At 37.4% G+C, this 21,946-nt stretch overlaps 2 protein-coding genes across 2 annotated transcripts in view; one reads left to right on the top strand and one right to left on the bottom strand.

Annotated features, from left to right (window-relative positions):
- Positions 1-21,946, top strand: part of LOC100367371 (uncharacterized) — a 115,818-nt gene that overhangs the window by 42,818 nt on the left and 51,054 nt on the right. The window contains exons 6-25 of the mRNA XM_085495397.1: positions 15-119; positions 640-753; positions 1,055-1,174; positions 1,366-1,488; positions 1,587-1,697; positions 2,585-2,701; positions 2,953-3,069; positions 4,109-4,231; positions 5,569-5,706; positions 7,281-7,403; positions 8,088-8,242; positions 10,123-10,290; positions 10,498-10,704; positions 13,370-13,862; positions 14,446-14,655; positions 14,847-14,966; positions 15,406-15,614; positions 16,133-16,217; positions 16,364-16,564; positions 16,750-16,866. Coding sequence (XP_085351523.1) covers positions 15-119; positions 640-753; positions 1,055-1,174; positions 1,366-1,488; positions 1,587-1,697; positions 2,585-2,701; positions 2,953-3,069; positions 4,109-4,231; positions 5,569-5,706; positions 7,281-7,403; positions 8,088-8,242; positions 10,123-10,290; positions 10,498-10,704; positions 13,370-13,862; positions 14,446-14,655; positions 14,847-14,966; positions 15,406-15,614; positions 16,133-16,217; positions 16,364-16,564; positions 16,750-16,866 — 3,156 coding nt within the window. The remainder of the gene's footprint in view (positions 1-14; positions 120-639; positions 754-1,054; positions 1,175-1,365; positions 1,489-1,586; positions 1,698-2,584; positions 2,702-2,952; positions 3,070-4,108; positions 4,232-5,568; positions 5,707-7,280; positions 7,404-8,087; positions 8,243-10,122; positions 10,291-10,497; positions 10,705-13,369; positions 13,863-14,445; positions 14,656-14,846; positions 14,967-15,405; positions 15,615-16,132; positions 16,218-16,363; positions 16,565-16,749; positions 16,867-21,946) is intronic.
- LOC146729578 (uncharacterized) lies at positions 18,468-20,338 on the bottom strand. Its single transcript, XM_085495364.1, has 2 exons — positions 19,755-20,338; positions 18,468-19,509 (listed from the first exon to the last, which is right to left on the bottom strand). Exons 1-2 carry the CDS (start codon positions 20,336-20,338, stop codon positions 18,468-18,470), a joined length of 1,626 nt encoding a protein of 541 aa, XP_085351490.1.

Here is a 21,946-nt window from a genome sequence, read left to right as displayed (position 1 = left end):
GAATATTCATGAAGGTCCTTGTGACAGTGGGCCATGCGAGAATGGTGGCATATGTACTGAAGACAATGGTTACGTGTGTGAATGTCCTATGTTTTATACAGGGAAAAACTGTCAGTTAGGTAATACATTTCAATTACCATTTTCATGTGTGTCGCTTAACATTTGAAGTAATGTAATATCAAGAATGTATAAACAAATTGAAGAAACCATGTGAATTGCGATGTGTAATCACAAAATTTAAAAAAAACTGCATTTCAAGAAATCAGAATGCAAATTAGTGAGTATGTGAAAAACCATTTTTGATATTATCCTTGTTTATTTGCAAAGTGGGTAATATGTACATTTTACATTTCTGGGTACGGTGATAATCCAACATTTATGTTTATGCAATTCAACATTTCCAGGCACCCACTGTGTTCTGTGACTTGTACAGCACATATCGCTTTCAAACTCTCGCAAAACGCGAGAGTTTGCTTCTCCTGAGATCTTCATCGTATATCACCGTTTTTTTAAATTGAATCTTATGAATGTTTGTAGTATCGTATGACTTTTGCAGCTGGATATGATTGTTTTCATTATTTCATTATTTAGTCAAATCGATGACGAAGCCACAATGATTCAACTATGTTTTATTTCCAGTGATAAAAGCTTGTAAAAGTTGGCCCTGTCTAAATGGTGCTACTTGTCGTGATCAGAGTCCAGGACATTATACCTGTGATTGCTTACCAGGATACACGGGAGATCTCTGTCAAGGTGCGTCATAGACTAATTCTTATGGATAGGTGGTTTTACTAATATTATAAATGACGTAGATGTGTAGTGTTGAACAGACAGACAGTTAATAATGTAAATAACAATATACTAGATTTGAAGAATAAAATTTACTCAACAAATTGTAAAATGTACATGTTTTAGTTTACGAAATCGGCAAACACGATGATTTTTATGACTGGAATAAAGTTGATTGAAACATTTTCAAGTTTGACGCTGGCGAGCAGAAACGAAATAGTCATAAGCTTGACATTCAATGTGTATATGTGTTTTATACTTGTAGTACAATTGGCCCTACTATGTCGACGTAATTGCAATTTTGGTTCATGTGAGTTGGTGGAAGGTTACCCTACATGTCACTGTTATGATGGATATGGTAATTCTCCAAGTGGCAAATGTGTTGGTAAGTGTAACCATCTTTAATAGTCAACTTTCGCAAAATAGTCTACCCTCTTCTACATAAATCTCTGAGGAAAATAGTAAAAGAAACAAAAGTGGTAACTGTCAAGTGTCGGTAAGATGTACCAACTTTGGTGCAAAGGAATTGTGTAATCCTTATTACATTGTATGAGTATTAATATTATTTCTTTTCAGATTTAGACATGTGTTTACAAGAGAGGAACGACTGTTCTCAGATTTGCGTTGATTTACCAGGCAGATTTCAATGTCTGTGCATTCAGGGCTATGTTTTAGAAGATGATTATATTACATGTACAGGTAAATGTAGTTTAATTTCATTTTCTTGTGCAATACCTGTACTCTTTATTTATGGTTCTTATAATAATATGTTGATGACGTCATATCTAAACCAACAGATATTAATGAATGTGAAAGCAACCCATGCATCTATGGAACCTGTAAAGATGAGATTAATGGGTTTACATGTACATGTTACCCTGGCTACACTGGAACTATGTGTGATATCGGTACGTTATAACAAGTTATAGTTATAGATGTAATTACGTATTTATTCTAAAACTGCACAACATGTCACCCGAATTGACGCACTCTCTAATTATTGACCTATTTTGTAATTGGGTATATACAAACTTGCCAGAAATTCTATACGCATCTATTATTTGATTATTTCCGTACTTAGTAACATTTGCTCCTTGTAGTCCAGCATTGAAAAATGCCAAAACAGTAGAATTTGGGGTTTCAAAGCAAAAAATTAATAAAACACTTAAGATGACCGAGTGTATTTTTCTCAAAATAAATTGGATGATTTGTATTTAGTTTTTAGATCGAAGATTACTAAAATGAAATTTGCCAAAATGAAAATAGGATTATCATAGTTTCGAAGCGCAAAATTATTTCAAAAAGCATTTTAAGATAAGAATACGTATCAGTTGTAGTTCATGAACATTTCTATCGAGGTTATAGTATTAGATGTATAATTTGTATTTACGACATTAAATAATACCGAAAGTTAGGAAATTGTTGGAATTTACCAAAAGATCATGAACCACTTTATACAGTGGAGTTTCTAATCACAAAACAACTCGGAATTACTGGAGGCTCCATAAATTTCAACCTGTTGAAACTTCCGTCATTCACTTAATTTATGAACATTAAACAATAGCTACTCTGGTACCATATTTATTCAACCAGCTTGTAATAAAAGGATGTGTTTTCATTTTTTTTCAAAATTTACCATGCCGTTTATTGGGTGCTATTTACTGGTAGAATATAACGTAGATGTGTGTTGGGTGCCCGGATGTTGCTGATGTAGATATAGTTTCACTAATAATCTCATACATTTCTAGACGGTAACACGCAGTGTATGTGTTGATATAAATTGTTACATTCACAGATATAGACGATTGTTCAAGTTATCCCTGTTACTATGGTGACTGTACTGACTTGGTGGATGACTACCAATGCACGTGTTGGCCCGGATTTAAATCGGCAGACGAGAATTGTTTAGAAGGTATATTTTCATTTTCTATTTAATAGACTGACGTCACGCACACGATGACGGAATCTTCTAACAAAGTATCTCAGTCGTCGATACAGGTCCGCTGTACTGTGACGTCATATGTTTGAGATACAAATGTGATGATGCTATGATTCGTAATGTCTCAGCTTTAATGTCAAATTATTGCAATGTGAATATTATTTAACATTTTAAGTGCTTCAAACTAAATTTAATGTTGATGATATTTTGTTTTGAATCACAAGAAATTGACGAGTGTGAAAGTAGTCCTTGTGTCGAAGGTCAAGGTGTATGTATTGACCGGATAAACAGATATGAATGTAGATGTCGACCGGGATGGACTGGAATAAACTGCCAGACAGGTAAGATAAGTTATCGTATTATCATAAGATTAAACTAACCTCTCTAGAGGGCGCTGTTTATTACCCCCAGCCGAAAGGGTTACCGTGCAGTTATGCGCTAAAGGTCAAATAAATCTCCGAGGGGAGGGGTCTCTGAATTAAAATAAAAACATAAAAGGGGCGTTCTTTAGTTATTTGACGTGTATACGCGTGTACCGTGTTTAGGGTTGAATATTTTATATGTTAGCATGCTTGTAAATACTATTGGAACTTGAAGCCGGATGTAAATATATAGTAATAAAGTGTGAAAAAAAGGAATCTCATGAATTCATGTTACCTCAACATGGAAACAGTATGATTTTAGTATGTATATAGGATATCTATTTTAAGTTTCTGCACTTGAAAAGAGGTATAATTTCACAAAAAATCGTACGTGTTTAGAGGCTTTTTGAAAAACTATACTTCAGCATTGGTACCAGGTCTGACTTGGGGTACCCCCCCCCCCCCTCCCTGGAAATAAATCATCATCTCGAGAGCTAGGCCATTGCTTCACCGGTATACCAGGTTGGGTTGGGAGAAGCGGTTTAACTTTGAGGGCAATTTGTCACATATTCTGTGTTCTTAAATCAGGTTACGGCGTGTAACCATGGAAATTCTAGAACACGCCTATCTGACAATTAAAGCCTTGGTACAAATGTAGAGTCTCCAACATATATTCCATAAAATACATTCCTGTTAATGTAACTGAACTTATTATAGATAACAACAACATCTTCTTTAGGACCAAATATATAGAATCGGTAATTAATGTATTACAACTGGATCGAGACAGAACCATGGTCTTTAGAAACTCCCTCTTCCAAGTACAAAATAATAGTTTCCTAAAAAAATTGGGTCACGGTGCCAAGCCGTGTTCGGCCTGTGTTGACATGTGAAACCAGTTTCCTCGGTGTTCTGTGAGTGTAAAAATAGTCATACATCCTAATTGTAATCACTTTCAAGTCGCACCAACATGTATGCAAACTATGATCTAATGTGTTGAAAATATTTCAATTTTCAGACATTGATGAATGTGACAAAGGTTTGGATAATTGTCATATCTATGCTAATTGTACAAATACTGTGGGAAGTTTTACTTGTCAATGTCATGGTGGATATTATAAAGATGGTAATGAATGTAAAGGTAAGAACATTTACTGTGTATAGCAATATATGTGCCTCATGCTTATTGCCTGGCGATATCTGGTTATTGTGTATGGCGATATCTGGTTATTGTGTATGGCGATATCTGGTTATTGTGTATGGCGATGTCTGGTTATTGTGTATGGCAATATCTGGTTATTGTGTATGGTGTTATCTGGTTATTGTGTATGGCGATATCTGGTTATTGTGTATGGCGATATCTGGTTATTGTGTATGGCGATATCTGGTTATTGTGTATGGCGATATCTGGTTATTGTGTATGGCGATATCTGGTTATTGTGTATGGCGATATCTGAGTATTGTGTATGGCGATATCTGGTTATTGTGTATGGCGATATCTGGTTATTGTGTATGACGATATCTGAGTATTGTATATGGCGATATCTGGTTATTGTGTATGGCGATATCTGGTTATTGTACATGGCGATATCTGAGTATTGTGTATGGCCATATCTGGTTATTGTGTATGGCCGTATCTGGTTATTGTGTATGGCGATATCTGGTTATTGTGTATGGCGATATCTGGTTATTGTGTACGGCAATAACTGGTTATTGTGTATGGCGATATCTGAGTATTGTGTATGGCGATATCTGGTTATTGTGTATGGCGATATCTGAATATTGTGTATGGCCATATCTGGTTATTGTGTATGGCCATATCTGGTTATTGTGTATGACGATATCTGGTTATTGTGTGTGGCCATATCTGGTTATTGTGTATGGCGATATCTGGTTATTGTGTATGGCAATATCTGGTATTGTGTATGGCCATATCTGGTTATTGTGTATGACGATATCTGGTTATTGTGTGTGGCCATATCTGGTTATTGTGTATGGCGATATCTGAGTATTGTGTATGGCGATATCTGGTTATTGTGTATAGCGATATCTGGTTATTGTGTATGGCGATATCTGGTTATTGTGTATGGCGATATCTGAGTATTGTGTATGGCGATATCTGGTTATTGTGTATGGCGATATCTGAGTATTGTGTACGGCGATATCTGAGTATTGTGTACGGCGATATTTGCTAACTGTGTATTGCAATATTATTTGACTGTATGTGCATATGATGTTATTGATACAAAATGCGACTGAGTGCATGCGATGAACACGCACACATTTCCGCATTTCGATATAAACATACTTACCCCACATGGCGGTGTTGAATAACACATCTTAGCTGGAGATAATGGCAATAACTTGATTGATATTAGTTTCGAAATTTGCAAATATTAAGAAGTAGATCAATCCACTTATAAATGTGTCTTTTTATTTGATTAATTTCTTATATGAATTATGTTTTAATTTTTCCAGATATAAACGAATGTGAAGAGGAACCTTGCAGCCATACCTGTACTAACCTATCCCCTAGAGAGAACAGTTACACTAAAGGATTCCGGTGTTCATGTCCAATAGGATGGCGATTACAAACTAATTATGTAAACTGTACAGGTAGGTTTTTATTATTAGTAGACAGCGAAAAATGTCCAACACGGGGAATACGTGTATGTGTAGAAGGTGTATTTCAAATGTCAATCTTGTGCATTCAAGATGACATGATACGTTTTGTGTCCAAACATGGCATCTCGATTGTGGAATAGGTGAATATGTTCTTCCCCCCTGTCGTGTGTCATGTGATATACAGTAAGCAGTATTTGATAATCGTTTAGCTTAATGCTTAAACTGGTCACTGGTAGCATATATTTGGTTTGATCAGACTCATGATCGGTAGACCCAAGTTCAAATCCTACTTTAGGCCGCTGAACATCCAAAGGGTTAACCCCTACCCTGGGTGAGTGTGCCACAGACTCAATGGGAAGGCCAATTCCACTGGCCGAGATTCATTCACTAACAAATGCGACTTTGGGGGAGCCTTGGTTAAGGTCCGCAGGTGCTTGTGTTTGACCGAGCCTGGTTGACGCCAGGATAGCACATTAAATTGCCATTTGATAGGGAGATGGCCGCACAGCCCTGTCATGTAGTCCCAAACAGGAAATGACTTCTGTGGCAAAATGCACTATGTGTCAGCACTTGCAATTTGCACGTACAAAAAAAAGTCAGGAGAGACAACAGTGACATTCAAATTCCGGAACTGTCGCCTGGCACAAAAAATATTAAAAAAAAAAATATAGCTTAATGCAATAATCCAATCTCAGTATTAAAACTATTTAAACCACAAGTAGAATATATCTACTAAATGAGACCAATACTTAAGGGACTCCCAAATAAGGTACAAATGCAGCAGACATTTTGAATAAGTTGAACAGTTAATTCTATGTCGTTTGTTAGCTCCAATGCTATGGAATTTGTACTAGTTAGATCATGGTCACATGACGGTTGCAGCATGTAAACCACAAATGCGAAGCGTGAGTGGTTTGTGTTCCTGATAATCACATGATTTAACTAACTCATACCACGGCTGTTCGAGTCACCCAAATTGTTGTTGTGACTACGCATGACTTAATCTTTATTTATCATTATGAATTTGTTGCGTATTCGGTATTGTTGGTACTTCGATCTCATATACTACCGGTATCTATTATGTAATATCAAGGATATGGCATGTAACCATGGAAACATCTATTGGCCAATTCAAGAAAGCCTTGGTACAGATGTACAGTTTTAAACATTTATTACATGAAATGCAATTAACAACATTCCTGTAATGATCTGGATTAATTATCGACAATAACATTTTTAGGTCCGAATATACAATTAGAATCTTCAATAATTAAATTACAACTAGATTGAAACAAAATCATAATCTTTAGACACCCCTTCCAACATTTCCCTTGTACTAACTAATATTTTTCTCATATCAAGCCGTAAGCCGTAATCGGCCTGTGCTGAAATGTACAACTGTTTGTCTCAATTTTCTGTAAACATATTTGTGCATTATATTTTTAATCAGCTAACATTCAATTTCACGTGGCATGTTTTGAAATCCAATACACAAACAATATCTTCAAGTCGCACCAACATGTATGCAAACTATGATCTCATGTGATGAATATTTCAACTTTCAGACATTGATGAATGTGACGAAGGTTTGGATAATTGTCATATCTATGCTAATTGTACAAATACTGTGGGAAGTTTTACTTGTCAATGTCATGATGGATATTATAAAGATGGTAATGAATGTAAAGGTAAGAACATTTACTGTCTAGAATTCACGTCAACATGTTACATTTGTATGTATTAGTGTTGGGATTTGTTTGCACATTTGTATATCACAGTGACATAAAACAGTGGTACGAATTCACCATATCGTGGTGATATATGTTTATTATGTACAGCGGTATCTGAGTATTGTGTATGGTGTATTCTACATGGTGATGTCTGCATATCGTTAATGGCGACATCTGTGTATCGTGTGTGTTGATATCTGCTTAATAAGTACGAAGATGACTGATATAGCAATATCTTCTTATTGTATGTTGCAATGCCTGTTTAATTGTGTATAGCGATAGATGTTTATTTTGTATGTCGATATCTGTTAATTGTGTATGCGATATCTGCTTTTGTGCACGGCGATATCTGCTTATTGTGTATGGCAATATTATATGATATGTACTTGTTTCGTATGGCGATATATGTTCGTTGTGTATATGGCGATATCTGCTTGTTCAAGGTGATTTATTGTCTATGGAAATATTGACATTTTGGATACTGTGCATCTTCTCTGTATATAATATTGATTAATGTCTCAATGCAAAATATATATTTTTGACTTACTACAGCGATTCTTTAGTAGCAATCTGAACATACTGGCTCACAGTTTTTTCCCCAAATATTTTCTTTAAACTATATTATATCCCTCTTTCTTGCAGAAATTATACTGTTTGCGTACGGTCCAGTAGAAGGAGATGAAGAGTTGACTATAACCTATGACAAATCAGTATCTTCTGAATTTGATAAAGTGTCGGAGACAATAGAGTATAAAACAGGATTCCCGTTTTGGGGTGATTTCTACTATAAATCATATGTAAGTAATTGATTTAAAAGATATGCATGATACAAACAGTCATTGTACATTTAAGAATATTAACATAGTTTGGCTAACTAAATATATCCATCAATAGTTGTGACCAACTCGTATCACTTCAGTCATGTGCTGATGAGAGATGATTTCATATCAGTATGATATAATTAAACAATACCCCCCCCCCCCCCCTGTCGAAGGCAGGTATACCACGAGATATTGCATAATGCACAACGATAAAACTAGTGAAAAAAAATTTACTTGCATCTACTATAAGATCATGATTATGGCCCTTGAACATGAATATTTATAAAACAGTATGTAGTTGTACACTGAATGCACACAAAAACACACGCAACACCAGGGCAACACAGTTTATTCTGGGAACAGTGAATGGAACAGCGTAAACACAAAAATTAGCATAACAAAAGATGACCTTCCTGACCTGTTACTGACTACATCAACGCCACTTGAAATACAGGGTCGTGTACACTTTGGACCAATAAAACAACAGATTTTCTGAGTTTTCATTCCGGTTTTTGTACAATTTGGATTGTAATTTGCCCATTGAAAGTACAGTCGTGAAATAAACCGGATGTCTGACTCATCATACTATTTGTAACTATGAATATTTGAAGTTCAGCGATACTTGGTTCGATCATGGAGGTAAAAAGGCCTAGTAAGAGATTGAAGTTTCAGACATGGCGAGACGCGGTGGTGTATCGTGTACGGTGACCGGCGCAGCGATCTCAGAACCAACATCTGACCTAGATACATCTTTCGTATATAACCAATGTTTTGTGAGAGTATGCATGACACGTTTTGTCCTTGTTCTGAGGTAAGTCAGGACACGTACGCAACTCCAGCCGGATCAAGGACTGTGAGCCACTGTGCACTCCATCGCTCTAGTACAGAGGTTGGTCACGGTTACTAACTTTGGTGTACACTTCATCATCTCCCCTAATTGCCCCCCCCCCCCAGTGGAGAATTACATTACATTCTGCGTTATCCCGTGGTCTTTGAAAAAATAACTTTAATCTCTCAATTTCATCTAGTTGGTCACAAGTTAAACTTACAAATCGTGCTTTCTTTGTTGGGGCACAGTCCGAGGGACTGTGGTTGGGGGTTTGTAATCCATTTCAAAGTCACAAGACATGTCTTACTTGAAGCATGGCTACCTCCATGCTTGAAGCAAACACGGTGTTCTGGCGTTCGTTTAACCATGGAGGTAGTATCTCCATGGTTTAACTTTGTGTGGCGAACTACGATCACCAGGCGGTCGACGCTCACAACTTGGATCCCGTCATTAAAAAAAACAATATTATGGTTATATAATTTTCCAGATATTTTTAATTCGATAATCTTTCCAAAATTCAACCACTATATTTCCCTAAAAATCAAATACTCCTGCCGGTTTTATGTATTTCCGCATTAAACCTGTAGTCAATTCATGTTTTGTGTCTCTAGTCATATGCAAATGTTGTGTTTGGACTGATCAATATTAATTTTTTATATACAGATATAATATAATAATAAATAATAATTTGGTAATATAAATAACTTTGAGTATTCTAAAATAATCAATATTCGTTTGATGAAATCATGAAAAACGCACATGTGCATGTATTCTGAGTACACCACATGTAATTCAAAGCATGTGCATACTAGCTTTTTCATTAAATCATTGAACAAATTCTGAACACAATAACGTTTTGATTTCAAAATAAAACATACACACAATATGTAATATCAAGCAAAATGATTTAAACATGATCTTCATAAAAAATAAAATTATCAACATCGCCTTTTTAATTAATAGTAATCATAACTATATATCATAAATGAAATAACAATAAAGCCATGATTTCTTAATGACCATTTAGTTCACAGACAATGGTTTGTTGGTATTTTTGAATGAGAACGATGTTAAATATACGTACCCTAACCCGTTTGTAGACGGATTCAACTCTACGCAAACAACTCCTATGGTAGCAGTGTTTTGGGATGATGTTGACATCAGTGATCCATCTGTTGGCAATGTATATTATCAGGTAAGATTTTTATATTAATATAATCTGTGTTATCTAAGATATTTAATTTGAAAACTATACTACATGTTCACAAACGACTTGCAATATATGAGTATCCAGAAATATGTGTATTTCATAACATTTTGAATGACTAATTTCTAGTCGATTGTGACCCCTTGAACACCCCCCAAAAAACATAATTAATGTCTCTTATTTTTACAACTACAGATTTATAAAAAAGAAAATGGTTCTTTTATAAGTAACCGACACCGAGCAATGTTTAATGCTGTCAATAAGCGTATACATAATGCAAAAGGAACGTACAACAAACCCTATTATTACGATTATAATTTTGAAAATTTTGAGGCTGAATGGATTCTTCTTGTAACTTGGGAAGCGGTGGCTGCAGTTCCTTCTGCGTACACTAAAGGCACGGTAGGTAGTACATTGAATATATATCAATACTAGCAAGTATTCTTGTGTAACTTAAACACATTCCTATAAATTATACTAAATTATACCGTCTTTAGACAGAACACATCTATGGTGTAAAAATGTTGTATACGGGAATGTCATTTGAATAGACGACTGTGTATGATTGTGTAGTCATTGTCATCTAGAATGTCATTTGAATAGACGACTGTGTATGATTGTGTAGTCATTGTCATCTAGAATGTCATTTGAATAGACGACTGTGTATGATTGTGTAGTCATTGTCATCTAGAATGTCATTTGAATAGACGACTGTGTATGATTGTGTAGTCATTGTCATCTAGAATGTCATTTGAATAGACGACTGTGTATGATTGTGTAGTCATTGTCATATATAAAACATCTCAAGTAATGGACGCTCACAGATAAAAAAAAGAATATTAAAATATTTAACTTTGTTTCACTTATTCACATAATATAATCACTAGAGGGTGCAATTTTTAGAAAAGTTGTGTAATTAGTAATATTTAGATACCTGAAGTTGTTTATTTCATATACTGCTAATTTTCACAAAATATACAAGAATACCAAACATATTTATTCATGTATTACGTGGGTTGAGTCAACTTTTTCATCTAGAAGTCTTCCACTAATGCTGCGCTAGCAGAATTTGCAAGTGATATGTTTACCAATGATGAGGGCACTATTTACACAAGATAAAATAACATTGTATAGGGAGTACCGCAGCAGCAATCACTAACACCATATACCAAGTAGAAAACACAAACTGTGCCACTCTGAACACGTCGCTTACTAAAGCGAGGCATCAATACCATATATTAAGTTGTTATGTAAGGTTTATTTTACTTTATCTCCCAACCTATTAAATGGACAACATCAGTTCATAAACGTAAAAAAAAAACAACGATGCAGTATTGGCAAACACTATAAATAGTACATAGAAGCCTCACATGAGGATCACAACAGTATAATAAATTATATTAATGCACTAACTTGATTAATCTAACAGGTAACGACTGATTAGCTATTTCAGCTGTTCAGACATATTAATGCACTAGTGTTATTAACCTAACTGGTAATAACAACCCAAGTACTGTTAAAGGACTAATAATTCACTGGGTTTTAATTTTGCTTATTTCGCTGCATGGAAAATGCGCTAAATTAAAACCCAGTGAATATGTAAAATTTAGCATAGAACACATTATCTAATGATAAAACCGTGAATTTAAAACCCACTGAATATGCCTGAACTGGTAAATCAGTGAAATTTAAACCCAGTGAAAATTAATCATTTTACAGTATACCAGCTAATCAGAAATATTAATGCATAAACTTTAGTAACCTAGGCAGGTACTGTCAAAAATCAGGTTGCAAATAAAATCAATAACATTATATTCCGATAAAGTGTTCATAAATTATTTTACCTCAAATAACTCACGAACTATTCAACCATTACTAAACACAAGAATATAAGGTTATTACGACGATACCTCAAAGTATGCACAGTACCGCATCGACCTCTGCTGTGCATCGGTCAATACTTCCACTGTTTCACTGTACTTAATTTGTGGCATTATTATACATCTTTTATACATCTTTTCCTTCCAAGGATACATCATGGGAATCTTGAATTCTGAAATGTTTAGAACAGAATCAGCGAACTTCTCTGTGTGGAGTCCGGTCAAACCATGGTGGCAGCCATGTTTGTTTTTATTATTAAAGGAAGCTTTAAAACACTCATAATTATTTCATTCGCATTTCCTAATATGGTAGGATGAAAATACCTCATAAAATACTGAAAAATTATGGCATGCTGTAACTAATGGTGTTACGGTGACAGATGTATAATAATATCACTTATTTAAAAGTAAAAATAAAACAATGGCATACCAAAACACCCTAAGGAAGTTGTACCCGGTATGTGTTCATTGTATAGCCACATGTTCTAAAGCCAAAAGTTCATCGTCTAATTAAACAGCGATGAATTTCAGTAAATTTAACAACAGATATGTATGAATAGAAATTCACAACACTATTTACTGGAATGTCAATGCGACAAATATCAGCACTTTTGTTGTCACAGCAACGAACTAAGTCGTTTGATTGATTAGCACAGGCCAAAGTTATGACCTCATGGAATCAGTAAAAATTACCCAAAATACATTGAAAAAATGTAATAAAATTCTACCAACCCATACATGTGATCACAGTGGAATTTGTCACTTTTATGAGTGCTTGATTACCAAATCAAACAAGCTTGCTGTGATGAGAGAGGCTTTTAATTACAAAATCACGTGGATAAGTAATTTTTATTTTTCACTGAATTGTCACACAAAAGTTATTTCTATGACTGAAACGTAGCTTTAAAAAACTTCGCATCGCATTGAGTAACCAATTGCAAACAAGTGGCAAGTTTTGTCTTCTCTGCATGGGCGACAAATTTCAAGACCACATATATCAGTGATATGCAAATAAGAATTTTGCCACTCAGTTCATCATCAAAAGTGTTTTTGTTTTCCACAAACTGCATATTGCATAGATGCATGGGAAAATATTCACTACAAACTAATTCAGAAATGATAGCAGCTCAGGGTTACATCATCGGGACATTTTTTATCTAATCTTGAATAATTATTATTCTTTCTAGACAAATACTTTTCAAGGAGCCTTTGTCACTGACGGCATTTATAGTTTTGTTTTGTGTAATTACAAAGAGGGGTCAATGTCATGGAACTATCATGTCAGGGACAGCAACAATGCTATTATGGGATACAACGGCGGTAAAGGATACTACGGGTATATTGTCAATGAACAGAAAAAAAGGCTGCCTACATTGAAGCAAAGGTACCGTCCAGACTTAGAAATAGGTAATACTGGTTTCCGTGGACGATGGATATACAGAGTAGAAAATAACCACAGGTATACCATAAACTACAAGAAGAGATGTCTTGACTGGTATAACACACAACCAGAACCATACACGTGGAATTGGGGTTTGGGTACGTGCCCGTGCGGATTTTCTCAGGGTCGACAGGATAATTCATTCTCTAATGGAAATGATGGTAATGATGAAGTTGCCGACAACTACGATGGTGATGAGTTGGATACTAATCTACTACGAACAATCAATAGTAGACAAGGTGTGCCGAATTTGAATTGATTACGTCATACATTACATTAGCATTCACACTTTATTTGCAGGCAACAAAGGACCTATAGTGCAGAACAACATTCATTGAGTATTGTGGTTAATTATAAAATTAATTAAAATTAGTTGGTATGGACAAAAATCTTGAAAAAAAAATAAGCTGGTATGCATTTGAGGTCATGGTGTATTATCACCAAAAACAAGATAATCTTCATTGAAATCACTCAAGGTCACTTTACTCAATTTAGGACACTCTTCTAAATTTGATTTCTTCTTTTATTATTTTAAAGTAAATCAAACATTGATCACGCATATTACGTGTTTATACCACTACATACACTGCATGCTTTTCACTGTCATGATTATAGTACTTCACTTTTTCTGTAATATATATGTTCAATGATAGCAACAATATTTTTGTAGCAAAAATGTACACACAAGCAGGAAGACACATTTTTGAGTATACACTGGAATGTGTAAGTTGACAAAACTTGATATTTACTTTGGAATAATGAGGTGGTAAAATCGGATATGCTAGTATAAAAACCCAATAACAAACATGTATTTAACTACAGGTCGTAGCTTCAGCATTCAGACATCGTTTCCTAATCCACACGGAGCCGGACAAATATGCTCATATCGTTCCGATCACACACTTCTGCATGGTTATGGCCATTCCATATGGGAAAGTAGCTTCATGGAGCGTCATCAGTTTTTTGGACGCATTGGTGGTGGATGGTGGTGGTGGTGGTTCTTCGATTGGAGGAGATATTTTCTTTGGATTTGTAAGTATACAGTAATTAGTGGACTTTGTGTATGGATCTGTAGTTTAATAATATATATATACAATGTGAATGGTTATATGGCGCATTTATTGTGTCGTTGAATACATTGCGGGAAAATTTACTAGAATTGGAAAAGGCTTTAATCGACATTACTGTACATAGTCTTCATTTGTGTTTCTGTTTTATGCTAGATGATGATATCTACCCTCGCTACTATTGTTGTGCACTATCACGTGACCCATATTTCTGTGATTTGTACGCTGAGAAGCGCCCTCCTGGTGACTGCAGCGGCTACATTCCTCCAATATGGGGTAAGTTTTTTAGTTATTATACCAAAGTTTACATGGCAAGAAGACACCATAAAATAACATATTAGCATCAGGTATTAATATTCTGAAATTTATACGAGAATAGAACAAAGTATGCACAAAGACAGTACAGCAGAAGTATTGTCGTACACATATTATCTTTGTGCATACTTTGCGGTATCCTCATTATTATTATTATTATTATGGTTTTATTTCAGACATAGTCCATATATAAAGAAAAAGATACAAACAAATATGTAATAAAATAAAATGACATATGATGATTATATCCTTATTATTATACATCTTAATCATCTGAACCAATCGCTTGATAAACGTGCGCCCACCATCTTGGAAATACCGCATAATAATCCTGCCATATTTGGAATGGGCATTTCCTAATATAGTAAGACAAACTATTTACTATAATGTTTGTTTTTAGGGTGGATGATTGGAGATCCTCATCTTACGACTCTAGATGGCGTTTCATACACGTTCAATGGTTTTGGGGAATATACATTGGCTACAGTTGATAATGGTTTCTTCAGACTTCAAGGTAGGACAGCTAAAGCCTTGGACGAGGATGGAAATCCTGTAGATCATGCTACGATTTTTGTAGCATTCGCTGCCAAAGAATCCTCTTCATCCACGGTAAGTGTTAAATCCCACGGGTGGAATTGCAACAAAGATGCTTTCTAAAATTGCAGGAAGAACATTTTGTTTATACTTAGAAAATATGCCTGCATACCACTTCCTGTGCAGAAGAACATACCAGTAAATTAACATAAATAAAAAACAATATTTCTTTATTTAGTTTTAATACTATGAATGTCATGAGGGGATTAATTTGTTTCAAATATAATATATTTATGAATGTTTTATAAATTTTGAATGACTGTTGTTGGCAACAACTAGACCAATCACAATGCGTTTAGTGATGTAGTTAATCTAGCTAATGGCTGAAGGAAACTCACAAAGATTCATGGGTGATGGGTGTTGCCAAATGGCTTAGACAGTCAATGAAAGTGTCTTTTGTTGATTTAGATAGAGTATGAGGATCTTTAGTAAATATTTTATAAATTACCACTGAAAGTCGTCCATGCCTTATGACATTTACTGCATGGTACAACCCACAGTAATTGATCAATAAAATTTATTTGATATGCCAGGTCCAGGTAGAAACAAATGAAGACGGGACTGAGTATATCGTGAAGATTGATGGCATAACATTCGACAAATCGTTACTTAGTGAATGTGAGTAAAACGTTTGTATAGAACTAATTCCTTCCTTCATGACGCCATTTTTCCTAACATAATGTGATCTTTTTAATCTATGTACATTTAATTTTATTACTGATTAATTCTACAATAAAGCTAATAATGCATAACTTGTCACATAGACTCATATGGAGTGAATATGACAGATGTAGTAATATCTTCAAAACCGTCAACATCCACCGCAAGCACTAATGAGAAGAACCGTCTGGTGGCATCCTTCTCATCCGGCATATCTATATCTATTGGCTTAGCCGAAGGAATGATGGATGTTATATTTTCAGCTCCTCCAGAAAAATTCCTTGGAAAAGTGCATGGACTATTAGGTATGCACAACCATTGTTATATCTCTATTCATGTTTACACATTAGTAAAATTCAGCAATCCATGAACCAATTTGTTGATTCCCTGGCAAGTATTAACTTGTGTAACATATATATGTGTTATATTGCCCTTGACATTACATTATGTAAAATACCAACACAATAAAGTTGTTATGTTTGTTACCAAGGTTACTGGGATGATGATCCTAGCAATGATTTTGTTCTTCCCGATGGTTCCAGTTTGAATCCAACAAAGGAAGATGGAAACTTCACTGACAGAGACTATTTCCGATTCGGACAGAAATGTAAGTCGGATTTACTGATTACATTTCAAATTTAATTAATTTGTAAATGCACACCACAACAAAAGTAGAGTAAAAAACACATATTTTTATTGCAAACAGAAAACTGAATAAAATTGCACTAACTACAAAATACAAAACTATAAAAATACAAGACTGTAAAAAGGCTGGGCAGGGGGCCCCTTCGGTCGGTGGGTACCAAGGTCACGCAGGACCAGGGTCACACAAGGTCAAGGATTTCCTGCAAGAGCCGAAAATTTGGGGGGTGGCCATGAAAATGGCCGCCGCGCCCTTTAATGGGGGGCAGGATGGAATCCTTAGCCCAGCCACTCGACAAAAGGAGCCACACAGGTAGGATGAAGGGGTAGGTGGTGGAATAGCGAAACAGAGCCAGCGAAGCGTAGCAAACTATGAATGAATGGGGAACAAAGAAAATCTAAGAAAAGAAGTGACGCTACGTGTCGAGTGCAAAATAAAGACTGATTGGCTGAAACAATGTTGACCAAAGGAACAACTCCCTGGTGGACAAAGGTCAAAGGTGACTGAAATCGAGGGGCATGTTGCTTAGTGCATTTACAAAAATAGATTTGACACTGCAAATCTCCACTTTGTAAATGCACACCACAACAAAAGTAGAGTAAAAAACACATATTTTTATTGCAAACAGAAAACTGAATAAAATTGCACTAACTACAAAATACAAAACTATAAAAATACAAGACTGTAAAAAGGCTGGGCAGGGGGCCCCTTCGGTCGGTGGGTACCAAGGTCACGCAGGACCAGGGTCACACAAGGTCAAGGATTTCCTGCAAGAGCCGAAAATTTGGGGGGTGGCCATGAAAATGGCCGCCGCGCCCTTTAATGGGGGGCAGGATGGAATCCTTAGCCCAAGCGAAGGGCATGAAGAATGAGAGTGACCGAAGAGACCCCCATGAAGTAAGTATTAGTAGGTAGGAAGGAACACTCGGCCCAGGGGACATGCAAATGGCGACCTGGGGGAGTTGGGGTCCTGGGTGCCAGGCAGCTGTGCAACCCAGGTGGATGATGGGAATGGACTGCGGTCCAGTTAAGAGCATGAACATGGTGACAGGGGAATGTTTGTAGGGAGGAATACACTGTGCTCTCGACCTACGCTGTCAATGTATGTGGGAAAGGAGGAAGGAACACTCGGCCCAGGGGACATGTAAATGGCGACCTGGGGGAGTTGGGGTCCTGGGTGCCAGGCAGTTGTGCAGACCAGGTGGAAAATGGGAATGGACTGCGGTCCAGTTAAGAGCATGGTGAAGGGAATGTTTGTAGGGAGGAATACGCTGTACTCTCGACCTACGCTGTAAATGTAAGTGGGAAAGGAGGAACACTCGGCCCAGGGGACATCTAAATGGCGACCTGGGGGAGTTGGGGTCCTGGGTGCCAGGCAGCTGTGCAGCCCAGGTGGATGATGAGAATGGACTGCGGTCCAATGCAGAACAGGCACAAGGTGAATAAACACAAGAATACACAACGCAAGTTATGAAAACAATGTACTGAATCATATCGTGATTGTTAATGTTTTTTTAAAAGCGAGCCACAAAAGCCAAACAGGTGTTTGGCCGAAAATAGATGAGTTACACGATTGACAATGCTTGGAATGCCTGTCTCAAAAGCTGTTCAGGTGTTTGAATGTAAACACGATAGCAATTACTAGACCATCTACCAAGCGTTTGAATGAGGTGGTCGGGCAGATGGACACTTGCTGCAGTCGTAGCTGCTCCGATGCGAAATGAATGGCCGGCAAAAAGCTGGGGTTGCAGGCCCAGTCTGGCGAGGAGAGTGCGCAATGAAGTCGTAAACACATCACGGTTAAGCGGAGTTCTTTCAGGCAGCAAGAACAATGGGTCATTAGGTGTAGCATTCATACTTTTGCGAACAGAGAAGAATTGATGAAGTGTAGATGCTGGACATGACTGGTTGTGTGTAGGGAACAAACGAAGTTCGAACCCTCGTCGAAACTGGTCGGTCTTTGAAGTTTTTATACGAACTGATGCACAATCAACCTGTCCTGCAACCATGATAAAATTGACGTCACCAACGCAAAGGTTAAGTTTGGGATTGAAGGTTCTTGCATTGCATGTCAGTTCGCTGCAGCGAAGAAAGCCAAAGAAGGCGAGCAGGAAAGCTGTTTCGAGCAACAGGTCAAAATAAGGCCCGAAAACGCCATTACGAAGTAGGGCGCATAAGCCCTTTAAGATATCTCCAGTTATTGGCAAGCGTGGCCGAGTTGTGGAACCTTGCAGGCGGTGAATCCCTCGAAGCACGTGTTGGAGACGGAGGTATGGTTGACCTTGAGATGTTGTCAATGGGTTTGGGAGGCCTCCCACAATATAGTGATTTCTGATTCCCGCCAGGTAGACTTTGATTGTCATGAATTTGAGATGGAGAAATGTCGCACAGTGAGCGACAAAGTAGATCAGAATGTCCTCGGAAATTGGTGGGTGTGTAGTGGACCGACCCTGGATGCCAAACATGGCAGTGAATCGGAACCATGTACGTACTCCAGTAGAATATGTTCCGAGAGTCCTTGTGCTGAGTGATGCATGTTGACAAGCCGCCACTGCTTGATTTAGCCGAACATTACCACGGAGGGAATTTGGCATGGAGTTGCACTGGCTGTTGGGGCTGCCTCTCGAAATCGTTGGGCCTGGAAACGAGAAAGAGAATCGGCAATCGTATTAATTTTCCCTGGAATATGCTCTGCATGAAACATAAAATCGAATGAAGCTGCAGTGATAACGAGGCGTCGCATAAGTTTCATGATGGCTGGTGATTTTGATCGACCCTTGTTGATGATATGAACTGTTGCCATGTTGTCGCAATTGAACAAAATTCGTTTACGACACCAGTAGTGGCCCCACAAAATAGAGGCAACGACGATTGGGTAGAGTTCTTGGAATGCAATTGATAGTTTGGGGTCGTCGAGTGTTAGCTCTGGGGACCAGCGTTCATGAAACCAAAGGCCGCGGAAAAAACCACCATGACCGATGCCACTGGCGTCCGTATATAGTTGCAAGCCTGTTGCTGGTGTCAAATTGGCCTCAAGAAACATGGAAACCCCGTTCCATTCAGAGAGGAAACTGCGCCACATCAAGATATCTTGTTTACTCTCAGATGATATTGTGACATGGTGGTGTAATTTTTTGACCCCTTTTGACAATTCGATTAGGCGAGAAATGAAAGTACGTCCTGGTATAATGACTCGACAAGCAAAATTAAGGTGGCCAAGAAGACTCAAAAGTTCACGCTTGGTACAGGTTTTGCGAGTGAGAAAAGTATCGAGCAATTTGCGAATACGAACAAGTTTATCCTCGGGTAAGCGAGCTTGCATTTCAACAGTATCCAGAGTGATACCAAGATATTCAAGAACTGTTGATGGACCGACTGTCTTGTGTGGTGCTAAAGGGACCCCTAGGCGACGAAATATAAGTGTCAAGACCGCCATGGTGCGGTCTGCGTCAAAGGTAGGTGCATCAACTGTGAGGAAATCATCTAAGAGATGGAAGATAGTGTCAATGTGATAGTTGTTATGCGCAATCCAGCATATAGCGGAAGAAAGGTTGTCGAAGATCTTGGGGCTAGAACGTGATCCAAAGGGAAGACGAACAAAAAAGTAGAAATGTTTTTCCCAAGAAATTCCATAAAGGTGCCAAAGTGAAGGGTTGATAGGAATCAGTTTGAATGCATCCACAATATCGGTTTTACATAGCCATGCACCTTTCCCTTTCCTTTGAATAGCAGAAATGGCATCGTCGATTTTAACATATGACAATGAAAAATCATCTTTATCAATTAAATCATTGATGCTTGGTGTATCAATATTGTCACGTGGTGATGAAAGGTCAACAATTAATCGTTGTTTGTTTGAGTATTTTTTTTTCCACGACACCAATAGGGCTACAACGATATACCGCAAATGGTGGTGTGGAAAAAGGTCCCATTAGGTAGCCTTTCTTGACTTCTGATGCAAGATGTTTAGAGACCACTTCAGGCTGACTGCGTGCAGAAAGAAGGTTGGGACATATAAATGAGGTTTTTGGTAGGTCCCTGATTCCTGTATCAAAACCATCTTTTAAGCCACTAATGAGGTATTCCACAAAAGACTGATCTGGGTGAGATAATAATTCTTGGGCAAGAATATCAACATTTATAGGTGTAGACACAGATGTAGGCAGTCAGGCTTTAGTTTGATTGTTCAGTGACTGGCATGTTCTGTGTGTTGCATTGTGGTCGGGAGAATGGCAAACGAGGCACACATGTACGTAAGAACAATTATTGCGTTTACAACCAGTCAAAGAATTAAAATTGTTGCAAATCTCTTTTCCTTGATATGAAACTCGCTTTCTTCCATTCCTGTCATGAGTTTGGGAAGGCTGTGCATTGTTGCCGTTAAAGTTTGGTTTTTTGCCTGTAGAAGACAACTGACGACAAGCCTCCGTAGTATGAGTCACGCTGTTACAAATATTACACGTATTTGCCTGAATACCCGCGAAAATAGAGGTGAACAAAGTAGTGTCTCGACGTGACCAATCGACTTTCACATTGTGGTTCAAAAGCAGCGCAGCAGCCCTTGCCGAGAATGCACGATGGTATTCGTAAAACGCCAGTCCTTTAAAACCTCTAGACATATCAATAATGTCTCGTTGGTAAATGTCAAGTTCGATACGGCGATCTGCATAAACATCGCAGATTACATTTTTATAAATCGAAAATGCAAGAATGAATTCTTGAATTGTCAGAGCGCGAGTTAGCCTGCTGTCTTGAATCGGTTTCAAAGTATAAGCCTCATCGCCCACGACTATGTGACGGTGACCGTCAGTTTGAGTGTAGCCTGGAACGAGTAGACAAGCAAGATTAATGTCCTTACCTGCCAAAATATCACGGCGGATAGATGGCGACACCAGTTCAATACGAGGTAGTTGATCTGACGCTACTCCGCGAGATCCGAACACATTGCTGTGAGATGAAAAGTTCTCAGTGGGATGTGCGTCGATGGGGCTGCTATCGTGCCATTGTTGTCTGTGCGTCTCCTCATTAATTATTGCGGGAGCCT

This window comes from Saccoglossus kowalevskii, chromosome 21 (genome assembly GCF_978046115.1).
Source record: "Saccoglossus kowalevskii chromosome 21, keSacKowa6.1, whole genome shotgun sequence".
NCBI lineage: Eukaryota > Metazoa > Hemichordata > Enteropneusta > Harrimaniidae > Saccoglossus > Saccoglossus kowalevskii.
Note: the sequence above shows the minus strand (reverse complement) of the source record. Positions and strands in the feature narration are given on the sequence as shown.

What these genes read in the sequence shown, in the direction of transcription:
- LOC146729578 (XM_085495364.1), bottom strand. Translation starts at nt 20,338, where the DNA reads ATGGCGGTCTTGACACTTATATTTCGTCGCCTAGGGGTCCCTTTAGCA. An exon ending in ATCGTCGTTGCCTCTATTTT is followed by an intron (nt 19,510 to 19,754) that starts GTGGGGCCACTA and finishes CAGCCCCAACAG; the next exon opens with CCAGTGCAACTCCATGCCAA.